Here is a 21,098-nt window from a genome sequence, read left to right as displayed (position 1 = left end):
GAGCAGAGCTGATGATGTAATCAGTATGGACCCCATTCACAGCGTTGGGAGCTGAGTGCTGGAGAAGACATGCAGGGCCCGGTGCCATCCCTTCAGTGGCCCTGAAGGGACCTAGGGGAGGGGCCCACACGGAGCGGGGGCACACAGTAGATAGGAACAGTAGCAACTGCCCAGTCATGGGGACGTGTTTTAATATTTCAGATTGACACAGCTGGATGGGGGCACAAAATTAACCTGATTCTCCAGTAGCACAGAATAGCCTTTGGCCATTTGGCTCTGGTGGAGGGAGGGTGAGTGGGCATGTTGGGGGAGGAAGCTGGCCTAAGACCCTCAGGGAGGTTCTATGGACCCTGGAGGTCAAGATGTGGTCCTGAGCCAATTCTAAGTCAGAAATGGAAAGGGTGTGGGTGACCTCATACCACACCCAGGAGCATGGGTTGCTAGCAACCCTCTGCAGATGGTGAAGCCCTAAAGAACAGTCAGGGAGGGAAACTCATTTATCCAGGATTGGAGGGGGAGGGTGATGCTATTAACCAGGAGAGAAGGAAGAGGTAAAAAGAAGCCAGATGTGGAAGAGTCTAGACTATTGGAAGCCAAAGTATAGTGAAGTGGGAGCAGGGAACAAATTGAAAGTGGGGACAGTTGGGAGTCACAGCAGGATTCAGAGCACAGGACAACAAGACTGAAGCAATACAGGAGAAGAGGGAGGGCAGAAGAGAGAAGAGCATTCTAGGCAAAGGAAGCTGCATGTGCAAAGGCCCTGAGGCAGGAAAGAGTCTATTATGTTCCCAGAGCACTAAGGAAGCTGGTGTGGATAAGACAGTGAATGAGAAGGGGAAGGAGGCAGGAGGCAGGTCACACGGGGCCAAGTGGGTCAGATGAAGGGACTTGGGCTTTCTCCCGAGCATCCTGGGAACACAACCCCACCCAGCCCCAGCCCGGCCCCATACCAAGTCTGTCCCCAGGATTAGGAGCATCCTTCTGAGAGGGGCTGCCCCGCTGAACATGTCTGCGAGAGTGTCGCTCCGTTTGCTCCAGGGACAGCACCACTTCGGTCTCTTCCACTCGGCTGGGGTACAGGGCAGAAAGGGGAGTGGGAGTCAGGGAGGGTGCCTGGCCCCACCCCTAGGCAGTCCCTTCCTAGTGATGTCCTGTTACAGGAGGCCATCTAGTCCAGGGGTGGGAGGGCATTGTATAGAAAATAATTTGCCATGCTGACTTGTTTTAAAGATTTAAATTTTGTTGACTGCTTTTTTTTTTTTTTATTATATTAAGAATAGCATTGAAAAGAAAGTTAAGGGTGTCTTCCCAAATTCCCTCTGTGGAAGGAAAGGCAGGAAAAAAAGAGTTGGCATTTAGCACAGCCTGGGAAGAGGGAAAGAGAAGAGAGACTGGGGCCATGAAGGGCAGAGAACAGGGAGCCTGAAAGGCATGAGAACTAAATATTCTCTTTATAGACATTTACTTATAAACGCATTCTTATAAATGTATTGATAAAGACTATATATGTACCATATTCTTATGTTACCAAATATGAAGAATTTATAGGGATATATTTTTATGAATAAGATTTTATTTAGGAAGCTTCTATTCATAGACATTTGCCACATTCAAAGGAACGAATTTATAAATATATGCTTCTGTCCCTTGTGTCTTCCTGCCGCCCCCTCCCTCCCCAGTCTCTAGCTGCAGAAGCAATCCAAAAGTTCCCTCTGCAACCTGGCTTCTGGATAATGGGGCCTGGGGTGGAGGACCAGACCCTCATTTGGATCTCATTTGCATAACACTCTCCAGGATGGAGTGTGGGTGGTCCTTCCACCAGCTCTTCCAGAAGCTGGGACCCTGCCCCATCCTCACCCACCCCTTCTGGGCTGGAAACATCCCAGTTGAGGCTGGATCCAAAGTTGACCCACCCCTCTAGATAAACAGAGGCTCATACAGTCACGTGTACATGCACTCCGTACTCACAGGCACAAATGGGAACCCTCATATACCCCCAGGTGTATTCCTGGTCAGGTAGGCACACATACTCTCTACACTGGGGCTAACACATGTGCCTACATGCCACATGGAATGCACATATTCATTCCTTCCAGACCTTTCCTTGTTCGTGCTCAGTCGCTCAGTCATGTCCAACTCTTTGTGATCCCGTGGGCTGGAGCCCACCAGGTTCCTCTGTCCATGGGATTTCCCAGGCAAGAATACTAGAGTGGGTTGCCATTTCCTACTCCAGGGGCTCTTTCCAATCCAGGGATTGGTCCCACATCTCTTATACATCTTGCATTGGCAGGCGGATTCTCTACTACTGTGCCACCTCAGAAGCCCTTTCCTAGACAACCAGAAATACTTAGTGGTTAAGAGCAAGGGCTCTGCAGCCAGCAGCCTGGGATTCAGATTCCAACTCTGCCACGTACAAGCTGTGTGACCTTGAGCCTATGACTGAACCTCTCTGGGCCTCATTTTCCCCTTCTGTAAAGTGGGGATAATAATAGTGCCTCTTCCCCAGGTTGTCATGAGTCCTAAATAAGTTAGTATATGTCAAATGCATAGAACTGTGGCACAGGATGAGCTCTATATATTTGCCATCATTGTTTACTGAGCAATTACTATGTGCCAGGCACTGGAGTTTCAACAGTGAACAAGACAGACAAGACTTCCGGCTTTCATGGTGGGAAATGCTAATAGGAAAAGACAGACCTTAAGTAAAAGACATTATTTGTTGGTAAATGTATCTACGTCATTGTTGTTGTTTAGTTGCTAAGTCACGTCTGACTCTTGGTGACCCCATGGACTGACTGTAGCTTGCTAGCCTCCTCTGTCCATAGGATTTCCCAGGCAAGAATACTGGAGAAGGTTGCCATTTCCTTCTCCAGGGGATTTTCCCAACCCAGGGATCAAACCTGCATCTCCTGCATTGGCAAGCGGATTCTTTACCACTGAGTCACTAGGGAAGCCCTATCTATGTAATTACAAAAGGTATTATACACCTTTCCAGTAAACAAAGCACTTGAAACATGGCTGGTTGGAACTGAGATGTATCGTCGTGTAAACAGCTTCCCCAGTGGCTCAGTGATAAAGAATCTGCATGCAATGCAATCCCTGGGTTGGGAAGATTCCCTGGATAAGGAAATGGCAACCCACTCCAGTCTTCTTGCCTGGAGAATCCCACGGACAGAGGAACCTGGCAGGCTACAGTCCATGGGATGGCAAAGAGTCGGACATGACTGAAGTGACTGAGCACGCAGAGCAGGTCAGTGTAAAACACACCCCAGAGACTTACTTTCCTGATGGTCTAGCGGCTAGGAATCCATATTCCCAATGCAGGGAGCCTGAGTTCGATCCCTGGTAAGGGACTAGATCCCACATACTGCAACTAAAGATCCCACATGCCCCAGCGAAGATCAAAGAGTTCTCATGCCACCTGGGAGCAGCCAAATAAATAAATAAAATACTAAAAATAATAGAATACACACTAGATTGAAAAATTGAGTATGAAGAAAGAATCTAAAAGTCTCAATAATTTTTAGGGGACTTCCCTGATAGTCCAGTGGTTAAGACTCCAAGCTTCCAGAGCTTTTGATGCAGAGGGCTCAGGTTTGATCCCTGATGCAGGAACTAAGATCCCACATCCCACTCAGCATGGCCAAGAAATCTTTACAACTTCTTAAATAATAATTTTTAATATCAATTACATGTTGAAATGATATTTTTGTATGCATTAGAATATGTACACATGTCCCTACAACATAATGTGCAATAATTTAATAGTCTATTATTAATTACATTAAACCATATAGTCAAAGCTATGGTTTTTCCAGTCATGTATGGATGTGATAGTTGGACCATAAAGAAGGCTAAGTGCCAAAGAACTGATGCTTTTGAACTGTGGTGTTGTAGAAGACTGTTGAGAGTCCCTTGGACAGCAAGATCAAACCAGTTAGTCCTAAAGGAAATCAACCCTGAATATTCCTTGGAAGGACTGATGCTGAAGCTGAAGCTCCAATACTTTGGACACCTGATGTGAAGAGCCGACTCACTGGAAAAGACCCTGATGTTGGGAAAGACTGAGGACAGAAGGAGAAGGGTCCTCCAGACCTGCTTGGATCAAAACTCAGCTAACTGTGTGACATCGGGCAAGGGACTTCCTCTCTCTGGTCTTCAGTTTTCCCTCCTCCAAAATAGGGATGGAGCAACTTCCTTGGTGGTCCAGTAGTTAAGAATCTGCTTTCCAATGTAGAGGATACAGGTTCAATCCCTAGTCAGGGAACTAAGATCCCCCATGCTTCAGGGCAACTAAGCCCACACTGCCACAACTAGAGAGCCTGCTTGCAGCAAACGACCGAGCCCACGCGCTCTGGAGCCCATCCGCCACAACTACAGAGAAACTCACACGTCGAAACGAAGACCCTGCATATGAACTAAGATCTGATGCAGCCAAAAATAAATAAATGATCCGTTAAAATGGGGATCGAAATAACGGCTGTACCTCACGGGCTTCTTGTGAGCACAAAGCCCATGGTGTAGAATGCTGTCAGTGCCCCGTGCAAATGAGTTTTATTTTTATGGAGCAGGTGCTACTGGCAATGGAAGGAGGCTCAGGTGTGGAAGAGAAGGGATGGAGTCTACACAGTGTCAGCACTCAAGCAGGCACAGAGACCCATGCAGCTGCACGCCACTCAATATTCATACTCAATGCTTCTCATCTCACAGTTAACCCCCTTTCAAATCAGAATCTTTGAATAACGTGTAGCCTTGAGAAGAATCAGAGCAAAGGACAGGGGACCTCACTGTTACTGAGTAACCTCCTATTCATGCTTCATCCATTTTCTGCCAGTAAAACTGAACTCCCCAGGCCTGCTCTTTGCTTAGAGGGTGAAAAGATTGAAATTCCAGGGCCTGGCCATCCAAAGGCAAGTCTTCATAATGAATAAAAGGAGCTTCCAGAAGAGATAGGAGTGCAGGTTCCCTCTCCTTTGCTCTGATTCTTCTCAAGGCTACAAGTTATTCAAAGATTCTGATTTGAAAGGAGGTTGATGGGAGAGCATTTCGAAGATGACCAGGCTTGTTCTCCTGTGTATGAAGACTTGCATAAATATTCCTGTTACCAACCTCTGTTTTCTAATACAATCTCTTCTTGATCAAAAAGACCCTGGGAGGGACTTCCCTGGTGGTCCAGGGGCTAAGACTCCATGCTCCCCATGCAGGGGCCCCGGGTTTGACCCTGGTCGGGGAACTAGATCCTGCATGCTGCAACTAAGAGTTCGTATGCCACAACTAAAATTCAGCTCAGCCAAGTAAACAAACAAACAAAAAAAGACCCAAGGAAACTCCTATGGCTTTAGAAATGAATGCCATGTCCTGGGAGACAGACTTCAAAGAAAAGCTGTAATTCTCTGTCTTGGGTGATAATTAGCTGCCCTTGTCACATGTTGTCATGGTGAAAAACTTCTAAGATGCATGATGGAAGAGGGGAGGAGCCTATGCTTTACCACTACATGCTCATTAGAATGGTTCCGATGAAGACAGAGGAAATCAACCCTGAATATTCACTGGAAGGATTAATGCTGAAACTCCAATACTCTGGCCACCTGATGCGAAGAGCTGACTCACTGGAAAAGACCCTGATGTTGGGAAAGATTGAAGGCAAAAGGAGAAGGGGGTGGCAGAAGGTGAGATGGTTAGACAGCATCACCAAATCAATGGACATGAATCCGAGCAAACTCCGGGAAATAGTGAAGGACGGGGGAGCCTGGCTTGCTGCAATCCACATGGTTTCGAAGTGGGACACAACGACTGAACAACAACAATGAAAACAAAGACAATATAAAATAAAATGCTGGCAAGGACGCGGAGGAACTAGAACCCTCACACAATGCTGATGGGAATACAAAAGGGCACAGCCACCTTAGAGAGCAGTTTGGCAATTTCTTCTGAAGTTAAGCATACACCGACCATACGGCCCATCCACTCCATTCCGAGGTGTTGATCCAAGAGGAATGAAAACATGACCTCACAATATTATGGATGAGAATGTTTCCTTTTCTCGTAATCACCCAAATAGTCAACAGTTCAAATGTCCTCCAACTGAGGAATGCATAAACCGTGGTCCATACATATTCATAGCATAGATTACCTAGCATCAAAAAGGAACTGATGGATATACACCACAACATAAATTTAAAATCTATTAGGCTAAGTGAAAGAAACCAGGCTCAAAGACTACATACTATAGAATTTAGTGTACATGACATTCTAGAAAAGGCAAAATTCTAGGGTCAGAGATTAGATCACTGGTGGACAGAGACCATTAGGGGGTGGGCTGAGGTTCACTATATAAGAATTTTGGGGGGTGATGAAACTACTCTATAGCTTTTTTTTTTTTTTTTTTTTTGACCTTGCTGTGAAACTTGTGGGACCTTAGTTCCCCAACCAGGTATTGAACCCTGGCCCCAGCAGTGAAAGTCAAGAAAGAAGCCAAGTCCTCACCACTGGGCTGCCAGGAAATTCCCTACTCTATAGCCTGACTGTGGTTGGGGTTACACAATTCTGTGCATTTGTAAAAACTCACAGAACCACATACAAAAAAAGAGTGAATCTTCTCATGTAAATTACATGTCAATTTTTTTTTACATGTCAATTTTTTAAAAGGCCCTACGATTCAGCTGTCTTATTATAACTTGAAAATAGTCTTTTTCATTTAAATTACGGCACACACTCATATATTTGTGTCGACATGAAGATGCCTGTGTGTGATCAGTCACACGTGTTCTATATACATGTGCACACTTCCTCTCACATGTGTGCACCGTGCACATGCACACTTGAACATATACACACATACCTGTTCATACATATGCAGACCAGACCCATGCACACAGACATCCCACCTCCTTCCCGCTTACCTGATCAGGAAGTGGACGCAGACGATACTCTCAGATTGGGGACCCCGGCCCCCTGACACCACTGTGGCCTGGGTCTGGGTCCACAGGTAGCCACCACTCCGGGCCAGGAAGCGGTACTGCCCCGTTACTGCCTGGCCCTTGCTCAGCACTGGGGAGGGGCATGGGGAGGGGTTAGGGAAACTGAGGAGAGAAGGCAGTGGGGGCGGGGCATGGGGTATGAAGGGTCAGGGAAGAGAATGTTCCCTGGGGCTTGGGGAGTGTGGAGCTGGTGTTGGCTGGCGCCATGCAGCACTGGAAATGGAACCTGAACACATACACGTATGGATGCTCTGGCCGACTGCATCCGAGTCCAGCGCGTGGATGTACTCATAGGCAGAACAGCCAATCAGGTCGTCGGGGCTGTAGCCGGCAACCTCCGCGATCCTGAGGTGGGTGCAGTGGAGCCTAGGTCAGTTCAACTGGTTGAGGTGGAGGGTGGGTGAAAGGAAGGAGACGGGGACACGGGGCTGAAGCCAGCAAGACAGAGAGACAGGCTTGTAACAGAGACTCTCAAAGGGAGAGCAAGGAATAGGAAAAGGAGAGTGGCAGCCTGAATAATGGCCCCTGAAGATGTCTCCGTCCTAATTCCCCGAACCTGTGAACACACTACCTTCTACGGCAAAAGGGATTTTGTAGATGTGATGAAGTTAACGATCTTGAGATGGAGAGATGATCCTGGATCCCCTGGGTGGGCCCAGTGTAATCACGGGAGTCCTTACAAGATGGGGGAGCACACGGTCAGAGTGAGAACAGAAGATGCGATGATGGAGGCAGAGGTGGAAGTGATGTGCTTTGAGGTGGAGCGAGGGACCACGAGCCAAGGGATGTACGGGGCCCCCAGAAGCTTCTATGGCAAGGAAACGGATTCTTCCCTGGAGCCTCTGGAAAGAACACAGCCCTTGATTTTCATTTCATAAGACTCATCTCAGACGTCACCTCCAGAACTCTGAGATAGAGAATATGCGTTGTTCTGAGCCACTAGGTATGTGGTAACAGGATACAGCAGCCTTAGGAAATTAACAGCTGAGGAGCGTGCGTGCGTGCGTGCGTGCTCAGGCGCTCCAGTCCTGTCCGATTGTTTGCAACCCTGGTGGCTGTAGCCCGCCAGGCTCCTCTGTTCATGGGATTTTTCAGGTAAGAATACTGGAGTGAGTTGCCATGCCCTCCTCCAGGGGATCTTCCTGACCCAAGGATCAAACCCGCAGCCTTGCATTGCAGGTGGATTCTCTACCCACTGAGCCACCCGGAAAGCTCGAATAGGGGAGGAGGGAGAAGGTAAAAATGGGGATAGCAATGAAAAGAAAGACAAAAAAAGAACGTGAAAGAAATAGGAGAGGGGTAGAGAAAGGAAGAAAGAACATCACTAAAAGAAAAATAAGAACGAATAGAAATAAAAAGTAATCATGATAATTATTTTTTAAAAATAGGCACATCTAGGCTACTCTGCACCAGGCAACTCACTGAGTGCTTAGAACACCTGTTCTAAGTAGGCTGTTTTCTCACTTCACAGGACGGATGAGGAAAGTGGGGTACAGAGAGGTGAGGTCCTTTGGCCAAGGATGCACGACCAGCATTTGAACTCGAACAGTCTGAACTCAGATAAGAAGACCCACATATAGGGAACTTCCTTGGCATGTCCAGAAGTTAAGACTCTGCATTTCCAATGCAGGGGGTCAGGTTCAATCCCTGGTCAAGGAACTAAGATCCCCCATGATTAGAGGCATGGCCAAAAGTTTAAAAAAAAAAAAGACCCACAGACAATTCAAAGACAGGCAGACATATCAAGACAGAGAGATGGAGTCAGAGAGCCAGAAACAGACCAGAGAGAGAAACTGGGGGTGGTGGGTAGGAGAGGAGACGGTGAGTGAACTTGGGCAGAAAGGAAGGGGAGAAGCTGGGCTTGGCAGGTGGTCGGTGGGCCCCTGACTCCTGCCCACCTCTCATCACAGTAGGTGAATTTCATGTCCAGGCTGTGGCGGCTGAGGAAGGCCCCTCGGCCCAACGGGGGCTCCAGGCTGCCAGGGTGGGGGATGGCTTCACAGATTAGCACCAGGCATTGCAGAGGGGGCTCCAAGTTGGGACTCCCAGCCGGGGAAGTCTGTGCCGGGGGCTTGTAGACCCTCATGTGTCCAGAACAGTGTAGTACCTGGTGGGGGTAGTTGGGGGCAAGAGGGTGATGTACCTGGGCCTGGGGCTACCCAAGGGGCTGGGACATATGTTCCTGTGGGCCCCTCCCCTAGGGAAATGAAAGAAAAAAGCCCTGAGGATTTCAGAGTCCCAGCTCAGGGAGCTCTGAGGACCCCCAGACCCCGACCCTATGGAGACCCCAACCTAAGAAGGTTCTGACAATCTCCAGATTCTAAGACACAGGGAGCTTTGAGGACCCGATTTTCCTACCCCATGAAGACTCCAGACTCAGGACGCTGAGAATTCCCAGTACCAGGCCCACAGAGATCCAGACTAAGGAAGGATACAAGGACCACCCGATCCCCAACCTCCTAAGTACCCAGAGGATGTCCAAGACCCAACCTGAGAAAGCCCCACTGGATCCTGGGCCCAGGAGATCCCCGGACTCCAACCCGCTGTGGGAACTTAAGGGCTCAGGTCCAGCCCCGGCGGGGCCCTCCCTTCCAGGCCAGGTCCTGCCCACCTTCCAGGTGGCCGCCTTGAGATTGAGGGTGCGCCCACGGCTGCTGAGGGTGCTCTTCATGCGCAAGGAGAAGCACCGTTCCGTGGGGGCCTCCGGCTTCTTTTTGGACAGGCCTGAGGAGGGCCGTGGGGTCGGGGGCAGGGGCAGGGGTTGAGGGAGGAGGGGAAGGGAGGGGCCAGGAGACGGAGGAGCTGGTCATCAGGTAGCTCAGGACAGGGCCCAGGTCCCTCCAGCACCCCGGTTACTAAACTCTTCCCAGCCTCATCCTCAAAATCTAGACCTGAAACCAGAGAGGGTCTCCCAGGGGTATGTTACGCTCTTTAAGACCTGCCCCCCCAGAGCGGGGTGAGTCCCTGCATTCCCCCAGGGCAGGGCCACAGCGTCCTTCTTTTCCCATCTTTTTTTCTCAGTGGACAGGGAAGCTTGGCGTGCTGCAGTCCATGGGGTAGCAAAGAGTCGGACACGACTGAGCGACGGAACTGAACTGAACTGATTCCAGAGGGGAGAGGATATGCTGAGGGCAGGATGAAGCCTCAGTTTCTGTAATTTAAGGGCAGAGACCTCCAGGGAACTCACTCTGCCGGGGGGTCAGGGCATCTTGAAGCTCCTCTTGGTCACAGGGATGAATAAAATCAAAGATATTGTGTCCGATCAGCTCCAGCTGGGAGGGAGGGAAGCAGAGGGGTGCCTTGGAGGAAAAGCATTTTTACAAGGGCCTCTGACCCATCTCACCCTTCCCATCCTCATCACCCTGCCCCAATTCATGAACCCGGATTATTTTCCTAGTCTCCTTATTTATTCATTCATTCATTTCTTCAGCATGCCAGGCCTTCTTCTAGATGGTGTGGGCACAGAAGTAACTACAAAGACAAAACCCCTAACTCTCAGAGCTTACTGGGTAGTGGGGCATATGCTCAGTCGCTTTAGTCATGTCTGACTTTGCAACCCCATGGACTGTAGCCTGCCAGGCTCCTCTGTCCATGGGATTTTCCAGGCAAGAATACAGGAGTGGGTTACCATTTCTTTCTCCTGGAAATCTTCCCAAACCAGGGATCAAACCTGAGTCTCCCAGATTGCAGGTAGGTTCTTCAGCGTCTGAGCCATATAAAACAATATACTAACCGATACAAAGAAAACTAAAGCAGGGTTGTGCTGTGTTGTGCTTGGTCGCTCAGTTGCGTCCAACTCTTTGCAACCCTATGGACTGTTGCCTGCCAGGCTTCTCTGTCCGTGGGGATTTTCCAGGCAAGAATCCTGGAGTGGGTTGCCATGCCCTCCTCCAGGGGATCTTCCCGACCCAGGGATCGAACCCAGGTCTCCTGCATTGCAGGCGGATTCTTTACCAGCTGAGCTACTAGGGAAGCCCTTATGATGAAATGATGGAACATTATCTTAGAGGTAGTGGTCAGAGCTAAAGCTGAACAGGGGAGTGATGAGATCTTGGAGTCCTGGCTCTGCCATTTCCTAGCTCTGGGACCTTGGAACATTCACCTCTCTGAGCTCAAACTAACAGAAGTTGGCATCAAGGGTGGGATGGGGACTTTCCTTGTGATCCAGTGGTTAAGAATCTGCCTTGCAAGGCATGGGATGTGGGTTCGATCCCTGGTTGGGGAACTAAGATCCCACATGCCGAGGAGTAACTAAGACTGAGAGCCGCACCTACTGAGCCAGGAAGGCCACAACCAGAGAGTCCATGTGCCATAACAAAAGATCCCTCATGATGCAACTAAGACCTGACACAGATAAATAAATTTTCTTTTTTAAAGAGTGGGATAACAAGGCAGGGGAAAGGAATAGATGCCAACTGTGGAGCTCATCTGACATGACTGACGTGACTTAGCAGCAGCAGCAGTGGAGCTCATCTATGTGATATAAGAAAAAAAAAACAGTAGCTGTCTCATGGGACTGGGTGTAAGATGAGCTGAAATTAGTTCTACTCCCTAAGCCTCTTGTCTCCCCATCCCCGGGCCCCTCATCCTACTCCTTTTCTCCCATTTGGGACCCCACATCCACCATTTTATGGAGTTTCCAGCCTCTAGGTTCACTCTCTCCAATTCTATCTCTGTGCAGTAGCTAGAGGGATCTTTCTAAAATGAAAATCTGATTGCACCTTTCTGACACAATCTCTCCTCTGCTTAAAATCCTTCCATGACTCCCCAGTGCCCTGGAGACAAACCTTCTATTTCAGTCCTAAATTTTGACCTCTAGCCTTTCTGTCACTTTCTCTCACTGCACTCTGCACCTAACTCGGAAAAATGTCCCCAAAGGTTCTGCTTTTATCTCACATCTGTGTCTTGGCATATTCTGTTTCCTTGTCCATGTACATTCCTAGCCTTTGGTGGTCCCAACCATTCACCATACCCTTTGACTGGGTAAGTCCTTCAGGTTTTAGCTCAGATGTCTTTTCCAGGAAGCCCTTGATTCCCTCCCAGTCTGGGTCAGGTACCAGCGTCCACGCCGGGCTTGTACAGCCCCTTTAGCTGCCCCACCCCAGCCCTACTGCTGCTAAGTCACTTCAGTCGTGTCCGACTCTGTGCGACCCCATGGACGGCAGCCCACCATCCCTGGGATTCTCCAGGCAAGAACACTGGAGTGGGTTGCCATTTCCTTCTCCAGTGCATGAAAGTGAAAAGTGAAAGTGAAGTTGCTCAGTCGTGTCCGACTCTTCACGACCCCATGGACTGCAGCCCACCAGGCTCCTCCGCCCATGGGATTTTCCAGGCAAGAGTACTGGAGTGGGGTGCCATTGCCTTCTCCACCACCCCAGCCCTACCCATTCCAAATTTTCCTGTCTGGTGACATATTTGCCTCCCCTTTGCACTGTGGGCCTTGTAAAAGCAGGGCTAAGGTGGTTCTGGTGCCATCCGTATCCCAGCATCGCCTGCACAAAGGAGGAGTCCCTCTTACCTGACTGAGGCCCAGGTGTTTGCTGACATTTTCTGACAGGTAAGCCATGTCTCCCTCGGCGGTGAGCACCATAACAAAGCCCTCCAGGGCCTTCAGGTAGCAGGCATCCAGCGGTTCGCCCCCTGCTCCCACCTGGTTCCACTCCCCTGGTGTCCGGGCCAGGATGGATGGGGTGTGTCCAGTCAGCCGTGAGCCCGCCCTGGCTAGCCTCCCTCTGCTTTCCTTCACTCAGAGGGACTTACAGGTACCCCCAGGTGAGTGGTGCACATCCCAGTGACTTGGAGTCCAAAGGAAGAGGGAAGGACCAAGGAGAACTGGAATTCTAAGAGAACAAGGCCTCCCAGGGGTACAGAATTCTAGGAAGGCAGGGGTATCCCAGGGGGATAGAACTCTTGTTGTTTAGTCAATAAGTAGTGTACTATGACTCTTTTGGGACTTTAGTCTGCCAGACTCCTCTGTCCATGGGATTTCCCAGGCAGGAATACTGGAGTGGGCTGCCATTTCCTTCTCCAGGGGATCTTCCAAACCCAGGGATCAAACCTGAGTCTCTGGCATTGCAGGCAGATTCTTTACCACTGAGCCATCTGCGAAGCCCCTAATAGAACCCTGAGGAGGGCAGAATCCTAACGGGATGAAATTCCCAGGGGTCAAAATTCTAAGAGGCCAAGGTATAAGGGGAGTCAGAATTCCAAGGAGGCCAAGCTTGCCAAAGGTTCAGAATTCTTGGGCAGGACCTTCCAGATGGGCAGAATTCTAAAGAAGCAGGGACTCCCAAGCGACAGAATTCTAAGGAGGACAGAAGACAGGAAAGTCTAAGGGGGCAGAGTCTCCAGAGGACGACTCCACTTTCCCCATAATACAATCTTTGCAGGGTCCTGGGATTCCAAGGGGTGTGTGTGCGAGAAAGAGAGAGAGAAAGCCTCCTGCTAACTTTTAGTTTAACAGGGTGGGAATTCAAGGGGACAAACAATATAACTAGTGAGCCTAGCTGGGACGATCTCCCAGGGGACCAAATCCTAAGGGTCCAGGTGCCTTAGGGAGTTTAGTGAAACAGTGAAATGAAAGTGGTAGCCGCTCAGTCCTCTCTGACTCTTCGTGACCGCATGGATTGTAACCCGTTAGGCTCCTCTGTCCATGGAACGCTCCAGGCAAGAATACTGGGGTGGGTAGCCATTCCCTTTTCCAGGGGAATCTTCCGACCCAGGTGTGGAACCGGGTCTCTTGCATTGCAGGCGGATTCTTCAGGTCTGAGCCTTCTCCGTTTCCTAGAGATCTAACTCTAAGGAGGCGGAGCTATGCAAGGGAGCATTCCAACGGGCGGGGCCTAACAAATATCAGACTTCGAAGAGGACGGGGATTCCTAGGACTGGATTCCGATTGGCCAGAACTCGAAGGGGCGGGGCCTCTCCGGGGACTTGGATTCCAGAGGGGCGGGGCTCCTCCGGGAAGCCATCTGGGGGCGGGGCCTTGTCGGGACGCGGCTTCCTGGAGGGGTCTCCTCGGGAGGTACCTTTCCGAGGGCGGGACCTTGCCCAGGTGGGAATTCCCAGGGGCGGGGCTCACCTGCTGTGCAGAGGCGGTGCATGCGCAGGTAGCTGATGGTGAGGCGCATGATGGAGGCCTTGTCCAGGTGGGCGCTGACCCCGCGCGCGAAGGGCAGCGTGTGCGCCAGTTGGTACAGCACCTCGGTCTCCTGGCTGCGCCGGCTGCGGGCCGCATCCCGGGACTTCTCCTTGCGCAGCTCCGTGCTCGACCTGCGGGCATGGCCTGCGTTCACTGGAGGCGCTCCGGGAAGGGAAAGAGTTGGATGCGGCAAGCACGTGGGGTGCTGCCACATGGGTCTCAGAGAAGTCAGAACCGCGACTGTGCAGGCCTCGCTGTGTGGCCCGGGCGAGTTCCTGGAGCTCTCTGGGTGGGTTATACTATCGAGTCGCTCCTAGCCTCGGTTTTTATTGTCCGTGCGCCAGCCCATGCTGCCCTCCGGTGCCTCACTCCTCTCCAAGGCGTGCCCAGGGCCGCCCTGTCCCCTCCCTGACTTATCTGCTGATTATTCCCCGGGCTTGGGGCGACTGGGTAACAGGGAGGCCTCCTACTGGGAGGAGGCTGTCAGCGATGGCCAGGAACAAGGGGAGGGAGGGTACAAGAAAATGCCTGCAGCCCCCTCCAGGCCCTCTGCCCTACAACCTCCCTGAACCCCATCTCCTGCCCTTTTCCCTCCTCAGCTGAGCTGAGTTCTCAGAATCTTGGAGTACAGATCTCAAAGTCCAACGACCCATTTCCCGGGCCCCTGCCAGGGAGATACAGCAAACCATCCCTAGGGTCCTGAGGGGTTCTGTTCAGCCAATGGCTAACCACTTACCCCTGCCCTTTAATCCATTTCAAATGCTTGAATTCTGTGTGTGGGGTTGGAAGTAGAAAGTTATCATGTTTTTTTGTTTGTTTGATTGTTTTCATAAATATCTGCCACTTATCCAGCTTTTACTATTATGTCAGACCCTGTGCCATGTGTGTAAATTAACCCATGTAGCTCAGACATCCCTAGGAGGAAGATAATAACATTATCCCCATTGAACTTATGAAACCCAGACACAGAGAGGTGCAGTGCTTGCCCACAAGGAGTGAAGCTAAGGTTTGAACACTGGTCTGCCTGAATTCTTCAGTTTCCTCTGTTGTATGTACGTGCTGAGTTGCTTCAGTCGTGTCCAACTCTTTGCGATCCTATGGACTGTAGCCTGCCAGGCTCCTCTGTCCATGGGATTCTCCAGGCAAGAATACTGGAGTAGTTTGTCATTTCCTTCTCCACGGGATCTTCCCGACCCAGGGATCAAACCCTCATCTCCTGTTGTATGGCCCTGGATTATCTCCAGGTTTTAGTACTTCTTCCTGTTTCTGCACTGGCTTAAAAGTCAAATTCCAGGTCTCTCTGAATCCAAACTCTATAGTTTTTTGGGAAAAAATGATAAAGTATGTTACATATAGTATAGTATATGTAATCTTATCTATATTGAGATACTACTATTGATAAAAAACCATAAATTTTGTTCCCTTGCTAAGTCATGTCCAACTCTTTGTGACTCCATGAAGTATAGCACACCAGCCTCCTCTGTCCTCCATTATCTCCTGGAGTTTGCTCAGATTCATGTTCACTGAGTCAGTGATGCTATCTAACCATCTCATCCTCTGCTGCCCCCTTCTCCTTTGACCTTCAATTTTTCCCATGATCAAGGTCTTCTCCAGTGAGTTGGCTATAAATGGCAACCCACTCCAGTATCCTTGCCTGGAGAACCCCGTGGACAGTATGAAAAACCATTAATAAGCAGCTATAATTTGCTAAGTATTTATGAGTCTGGCATTGCACTAAGTAAGGACTCAGCCTACGTGTATTCATTCAATCCTAAGAAAGCCCTAGGCAGGGACTTCCCTGGTGGTCCAATGGTTAAGAAGCCACCTTCCAATGCAGGAGACAAGGGTTTGATCCCTGGTAGGGGAACTAAAATCCCACATGCTATGGGGCAACTAAGACCGGAGTCAGCCAAATAAATAATTTTTTTTTTTTTTTTTTTTTTAAAGAAAGCCTAGGCTCTGAAACCTCCATTTCACAAAGGGGAAACTGAGACTCTGAAAAGGTAAGTCCTTCGCCCCAGAGTCATAAAGCCATTAACTGGAAGAGTTGGGATCTGAACTCAGGCAGTGAGATTTCAAAGCCTTCGTTCTTCTAATTCCTTCTAATTCTTTTCTTATGAACCAACCCCCCATCCCCCCCCCACCACCCATCCCTCGCCGCCCCCCCCTACCCCGGCCCGGCCCCTTCCACAGCCTCCATGGAAGCAAAACCCGAGAAGGGGAAGCTGACCTTCCTAAAAGCCAGAGGCCATTTCTGGGGCATCAACCACACCCCCAAACAGGAGCCCTGCAGCGCCACCCCCAGGCAATGGAGGGAGGCGCGTGGTGCCTCCTGTCTCTCTGCTGCTAAGTCGCTTCAGTCATGTCCGACTCTGCGCGACCCCATAGACGGCAGCCCACCAGGCTCCCCCGTCCCTGGGATTCTCCAGGCAAGAACACTGGAGTGGGTTGCCATTTCCTTCTCCAATGCATGAAAGTGAAAAGGGAAAGTGAAGTCGCTCAGTCGTGTCCGACTCTTAGCGACCCCATGGACTGCAGCCTACCAGGCCCCTCTGTCCATGGGATTTTCCAGGCAAGAGTACTGGAGTGGGGTGCCATTGCCTTCTCCGTCCTGTCTCTCTACAGATGGGAAAAATCTCATGCAAGCAGGAGGGAGGCACAGAAGGGGACAGGCTGGGTGGAGGGGTGGAGGGAGCCAGCAACTGCCCTCATCCCCTCCCTCCTGGCTGGCGGGGGGCAGGGGCCTCCAGTCCTCCTCTGCCCAGAGGACATTCCGTCCTCCTGTCCCGTTCTGTTCCAGCCTTGTTTGTCTTCCTGCCCAGAGGGTGGGGGTGGGCGGGCCTCACTGAGCTGGGGGCCCAGACGGAGGGAACAGGGAATGGGACCAGGGACGGGGGTAGGGGTGGGGTTGGCCCCCCACCTCCCTGGCAGCTGGGCTCTACACTCCTCTCGTGGCCGACTCCTCCCTTCATAGAAGGAGCTAGCTGGTGGCTGCGGTGGGACCCTCCCTCTGGCTCCCAGCCTGCTCTCCGGATATTCTGACAGAAAGTGTGGGTGGGCCTCTCCTGGTCTCTGGCCTTTCCCTGTATTTATTTACATATTTTTATTTTATTATTATTATTAAAATTTTTATTGAATTTGTTACAGTGTTGCTTGTTTTCTTGTTTTGGGGTTTTTCTTTGGCCCTGAGGCATGTGGGGTCATAGCTCCCTGACCAGGGATGGAACCCCTACCGGCTGCATTGGAAGGCAAAGCCTTAACCACTGAACCACCAAGGAAGTCCCTGGCCTTTCTCTTTAAACAGAGTCAGGGCTAATTCCTCTGGTTCAGCATTCCAGTCTCGACTCCATGACCTATTAGCTGTGTGACTTTGGACAAGTTGCACGGCCTCCCTGCGCCCAAGAACAGAACAAATACTCATGGGGCTGTTGTGAAGACTAAATGAGTTACTGTATGTCAAGGGCTTAGAATTGAGGCTGGCAATTGGTCAATGCTATATAAAGGTTTGACTCTTTGAGACCCCATGGACTGCAGCAGAATTCTCCAGGCAAGAATACTGGAGTGGGTTGCCATGCCCTTCTCCAGGGGATCTTCCCAACCCAGGGATCGAACCCAGGTCTCCTGCATTGCAGGCAGATTCTTTACTGTCTGAGCCACCAGGGAAGCCAAAGAATACTGGGGTGGGTAGCCTATCCCCTTCCCCAGGCGATCTTCTCAACCCAGGCATCGAACCTGGGTCTCCAGCATTGCAGGCAACTTTTATTATTCCCTCTTTGTCCACATCAGGGATAGAAGGTTTAGGAGACTCACAGGCTCTGAGAAACCCTTGGGCTTTGGTGGTAACCCCGTGGTGTAGTGTGCGTGTGCAATCACACATGTGACTTTTACATAATACTTTGAGAAAAAGACTAAATCATACTGATACTAATAATAATGATAGCGCTGGTGTATTGAAAACTCATGAGCTTAGAGACCCCATTAACTCCCTTCAACAACCCTAAGCACCTGGAAAAGTGATCTCCCTTTTACAGAGTCAGAAACTGAGTCTCCAAGCAATTGCATTACCAGCCCAAGTCACCAAGCTGGTAATCCCAGGGCCCTCCACCAATGCGCAGCTATGCTCAACGCTTCTGTTAATCCAACCATGCATTTGCTTTTGCCCAGAATCCTGTCTGACTTGAACACAGTTTATTGCCCACCTATGCAGTATTCTGCCTCAAAGGTCTGTGCCATCACCACTCATCATCCAGATCTGGTGCAGGAAACGGGAAGTAGAACCCTCATTTTCCAGGCTATGAAACTGAGGCTCAGAGAGCAGCCTGCTGGCATAAAGCCACACAGCCAGGAAGCTGGTGAGCTACAATTTGAACCCTGACTTTGGGGCCTGGGCTTTTAAGTGACATGCCTTGGTGGGCATGCCACCCAAGGGACCCCTGTCCGGCCCCTCCACCGCCCAGTGGACCCCTGTCCTTTCCCCTGCTCCCACCCCTGCTGCCTCTGGATTTCCCCAGCTGGCCCCATGCCCAGCCCTGGTCCAGCCCCTTGGCACTCAGCCCAGGTTGAGACGTGCAGCTGGAGCCCTGCCACCCTTCCTCTGTGTTCCAGCAGAGAACAGGGGGTGGAGCCAGACTGGGAGGCCCCAGGGTAAGGCCTGGGATGGGGACTAGGGCCTGGTGCCCCCCCACACACACCAGGAGAGGGAGAAGCCCACTTCTTCCCTGCCCTGAAGAACTTGCCCCTGAGAGCAAAGGCACAGAGAAAGTGGGGACACTGGCCCCACATTCAGGGCTGCTCCTGCGTCTCTCCAGACAATAGACTGGGTATTGGGGGTCTTGCAAAAAGTATAGAGGATCTGGGGGGCCTTAGGCTGAATCCATGCAAGGATCCTCTTGGCATTGCCCTGAGGTGGGCTGAAAAGGCCAGAGGCAGGGTTTGGGTTGGAGAAGGGACTTGGGGAAGGGGGTTGGGGGATTCTCTCTACTCCTGACTCTGTGCATTCCCAAGGACCTGGTAATCCAGTGGGGTGCCTGTACCCCAAGTCCTATGTTCTCTGGGAACCCTCTGACCTGGGAGACACCCAGGGCCAAGTGCCCATCGGGGCTTCCCGAGAATCACCCTTGCCTGGGGTGGGATGGCAGTTAGCCAGAGCTGGAAGAGGGGGAAGCAGTAAGGGAGTATGGGGGCCCACTCACCATCACCCAGACCCTCTTTGGCCCAAATGCCATCCTAGGGGTGCAGGAGGGGATGGAGCGTGGCCGGGATCCGGGTGCAAGTTATGAGGGGGTGGTGCGCAGGCTCAGATGACACCAAAGGAAAGGGCTGTCCTTAGATGGGGAGTGGGGGAGCGCTCCCAGCTCAGCCAAGAGGGGCCCCCACCCAGTCAGGAGGGGCTGGGCCAGGGCTGGCCCAGAAAGGGTGGGATAGAGTTTCCCTGGCAGGCCCAGAGCCAGAGACTGGAATAGAATTGCAGGGGGGAGTATAGGTGAGGGGGGGAGGGATGTGAAAACATGAGGGTGTAGACAGATCCAATCAGACCTGTGAAGCCAGGGAGGAGGGAAGGGGGTGAGGCTTCCTGGATGCCTCAGATTGGACAGGAGAAATCAAGGGCTTGAGATACTTTCCGGGGTCCCATGAAAACATGGCCAGACAGGACCCCCTGGCTGTGGACCCAGAACACCCGTTCCCTGTGCTGCCCAGCAGATCTGCACCTGTTGGGAAGGGAACACAGAAACCCACTCCGTGCCCAGGATGACCTAGCTGGCCGCTGCGGCAGGGGGCGCGCCCATCACAGTTCGCACTGAAGCAGGCACAGCACCCTCTCTGGGGTCTTCCCAAATAAGGCTTGGGTGCTGCTTCCCACTGTCACAGGAACTGGGTGGGGTTGGAGGAGTCAGATAAGAGGCTAGACTTTGGGAAGTGGGTCAGGCTGTTTTCCTATTATTAAAGGGATGACCCTACCTTTCACAAGAATACAAGAAAAGCCCTTAGGAAGGGTCCCCCAGGTGGCTTCTGAAAGGTGACCGCCTCTGCCTATTTCTAGGCAACCCAAGGTTTGGGAAACAGTATCAGGGAGGGTCCAGTTATGGAGGTTCTCTCTTTAATCAATAGCTGACTCCCAATTCTAAGGGATTCCCTTTATCTGGGAAGGCTCAATTCGGGGCTGTCCCGTATTTCCTAGGACTCCAGGGGTCTTGCGTCAAAGAACAACCTCAATTCTGGGGGCTCGGAGGCCAGAAAAGTTACTCAGAAGAAGGAAAATGCCTCCCGCAGAAGCCCGGGAACTGCTCAAGTGCAACCACCCCAATTCCGTGGGGACCCCGAGTTTCACCCCTAATCAGAAAGGGAAGCGAACCAAGAGCAGCAGGAAATCGGGGATCAAGACCCCAGAGTCGCTCCTGGCTAGAGGGGCGTGGCAGCCTGGACTTGGGGAAATGCCCCCACTCCTGCGATCCCCTAGGGTGGAAAGTGCGGCGGGGATGTGCCTGCAACCGCGCGTCCGAGGGCGTCCTAAGCTTGCACCCGCTCCTTCCCCACCCGGCTCAGGGGTCGCTGGAAGAAGAGCCCCCGATTCTCATCACTCCTGCCCGCGAAGCCCAGTACCTTGCGCGCTGTAGTCCCAGCGCCATGACTCTCCAGTCGCAGCTCCGGAGCCCTTCGAGGCCCCTAGCCCCCTCCCCTGTCCCGCGAGCCCCCTCCTCAGCCCCTCCTCCCGCCTCGCGGTTGGCTGCCCCGCGCCCTGCCCGCAGCCCTGATTGGCTGATCGGTCTGTCACTTCCAAGAAAGAGGCGGGACCAGAGACGGAGCCTTAGAACGCCAGGCGTGTGTGTGTGCAGGAGGCGGGTACCGAGGAATACACACACACACCCCGCCACACCCCTTGCCGCGGACTTCTAGGCAGTGTCACCCGCACTGTGCACAGTCGGCGGGCCTCTCCTTCTGGCCCAGTCTATCCCGCCAAGTTCCGACACCGACACTCT

At 51.5% G+C, this 21,098-nt stretch overlaps 1 protein-coding gene across 2 annotated transcripts in view; it reads right to left on the bottom strand.

The window, feature by feature from the left end:
• HIF3A (hypoxia inducible factor 3 subunit alpha) overlaps positions 1 to 20,747 on the bottom strand; it is a 30,238-nt gene extending 9,491 nt beyond the window's left edge. The window contains exons 1-9 of one of the 2 annotated variants that reach the window (XM_055553125.1): positions 20,722 to 20,747; positions 14,062 to 14,252; positions 12,499 to 12,644; positions 10,168 to 10,252; positions 9,592 to 9,704; positions 8,879 to 9,087; positions 7,219 to 7,325; positions 6,903 to 7,050; positions 951 to 1,069 (exon numbers count right to left, since the gene is read on the bottom strand). In XM_055553125.1, the coding sequence (XP_055409100.1) occupies positions 951 to 1,069; positions 6,903 to 7,050; positions 7,219 to 7,325; positions 8,879 to 9,087; positions 9,592 to 9,704; positions 10,168 to 10,252; positions 12,499 to 12,644; positions 14,062 to 14,252; positions 20,722 to 20,747 (1,144 nt within the window). Of the gene's footprint in view, positions 1 to 950; positions 1,070 to 6,902; positions 7,051 to 7,218; positions 7,326 to 8,878; positions 9,088 to 9,591; positions 9,705 to 10,167; positions 10,253 to 12,498; positions 12,645 to 14,061; positions 14,253 to 20,721 lie in introns of those variants that run through there. The other variant, XM_055553126.1, reaches the window with a different exon arrangement.
• Between the last annotated feature and the right edge of the window lie 351 nt (positions 20,748 to 21,098).

This window comes from Bubalus kerabau, chromosome 17, assembly GCF_029407905.1.
Source record: "Bubalus kerabau isolate K-KA32 ecotype Philippines breed swamp buffalo chromosome 17, PCC_UOA_SB_1v2, whole genome shotgun sequence".
NCBI classification, from domain to species: domain Eukaryota; kingdom Metazoa; phylum Chordata; class Mammalia; order Artiodactyla; family Bovidae; genus Bubalus; species Bubalus kerabau.
This window is presented reverse-complemented; position numbering and strand designations above follow the sequence as displayed.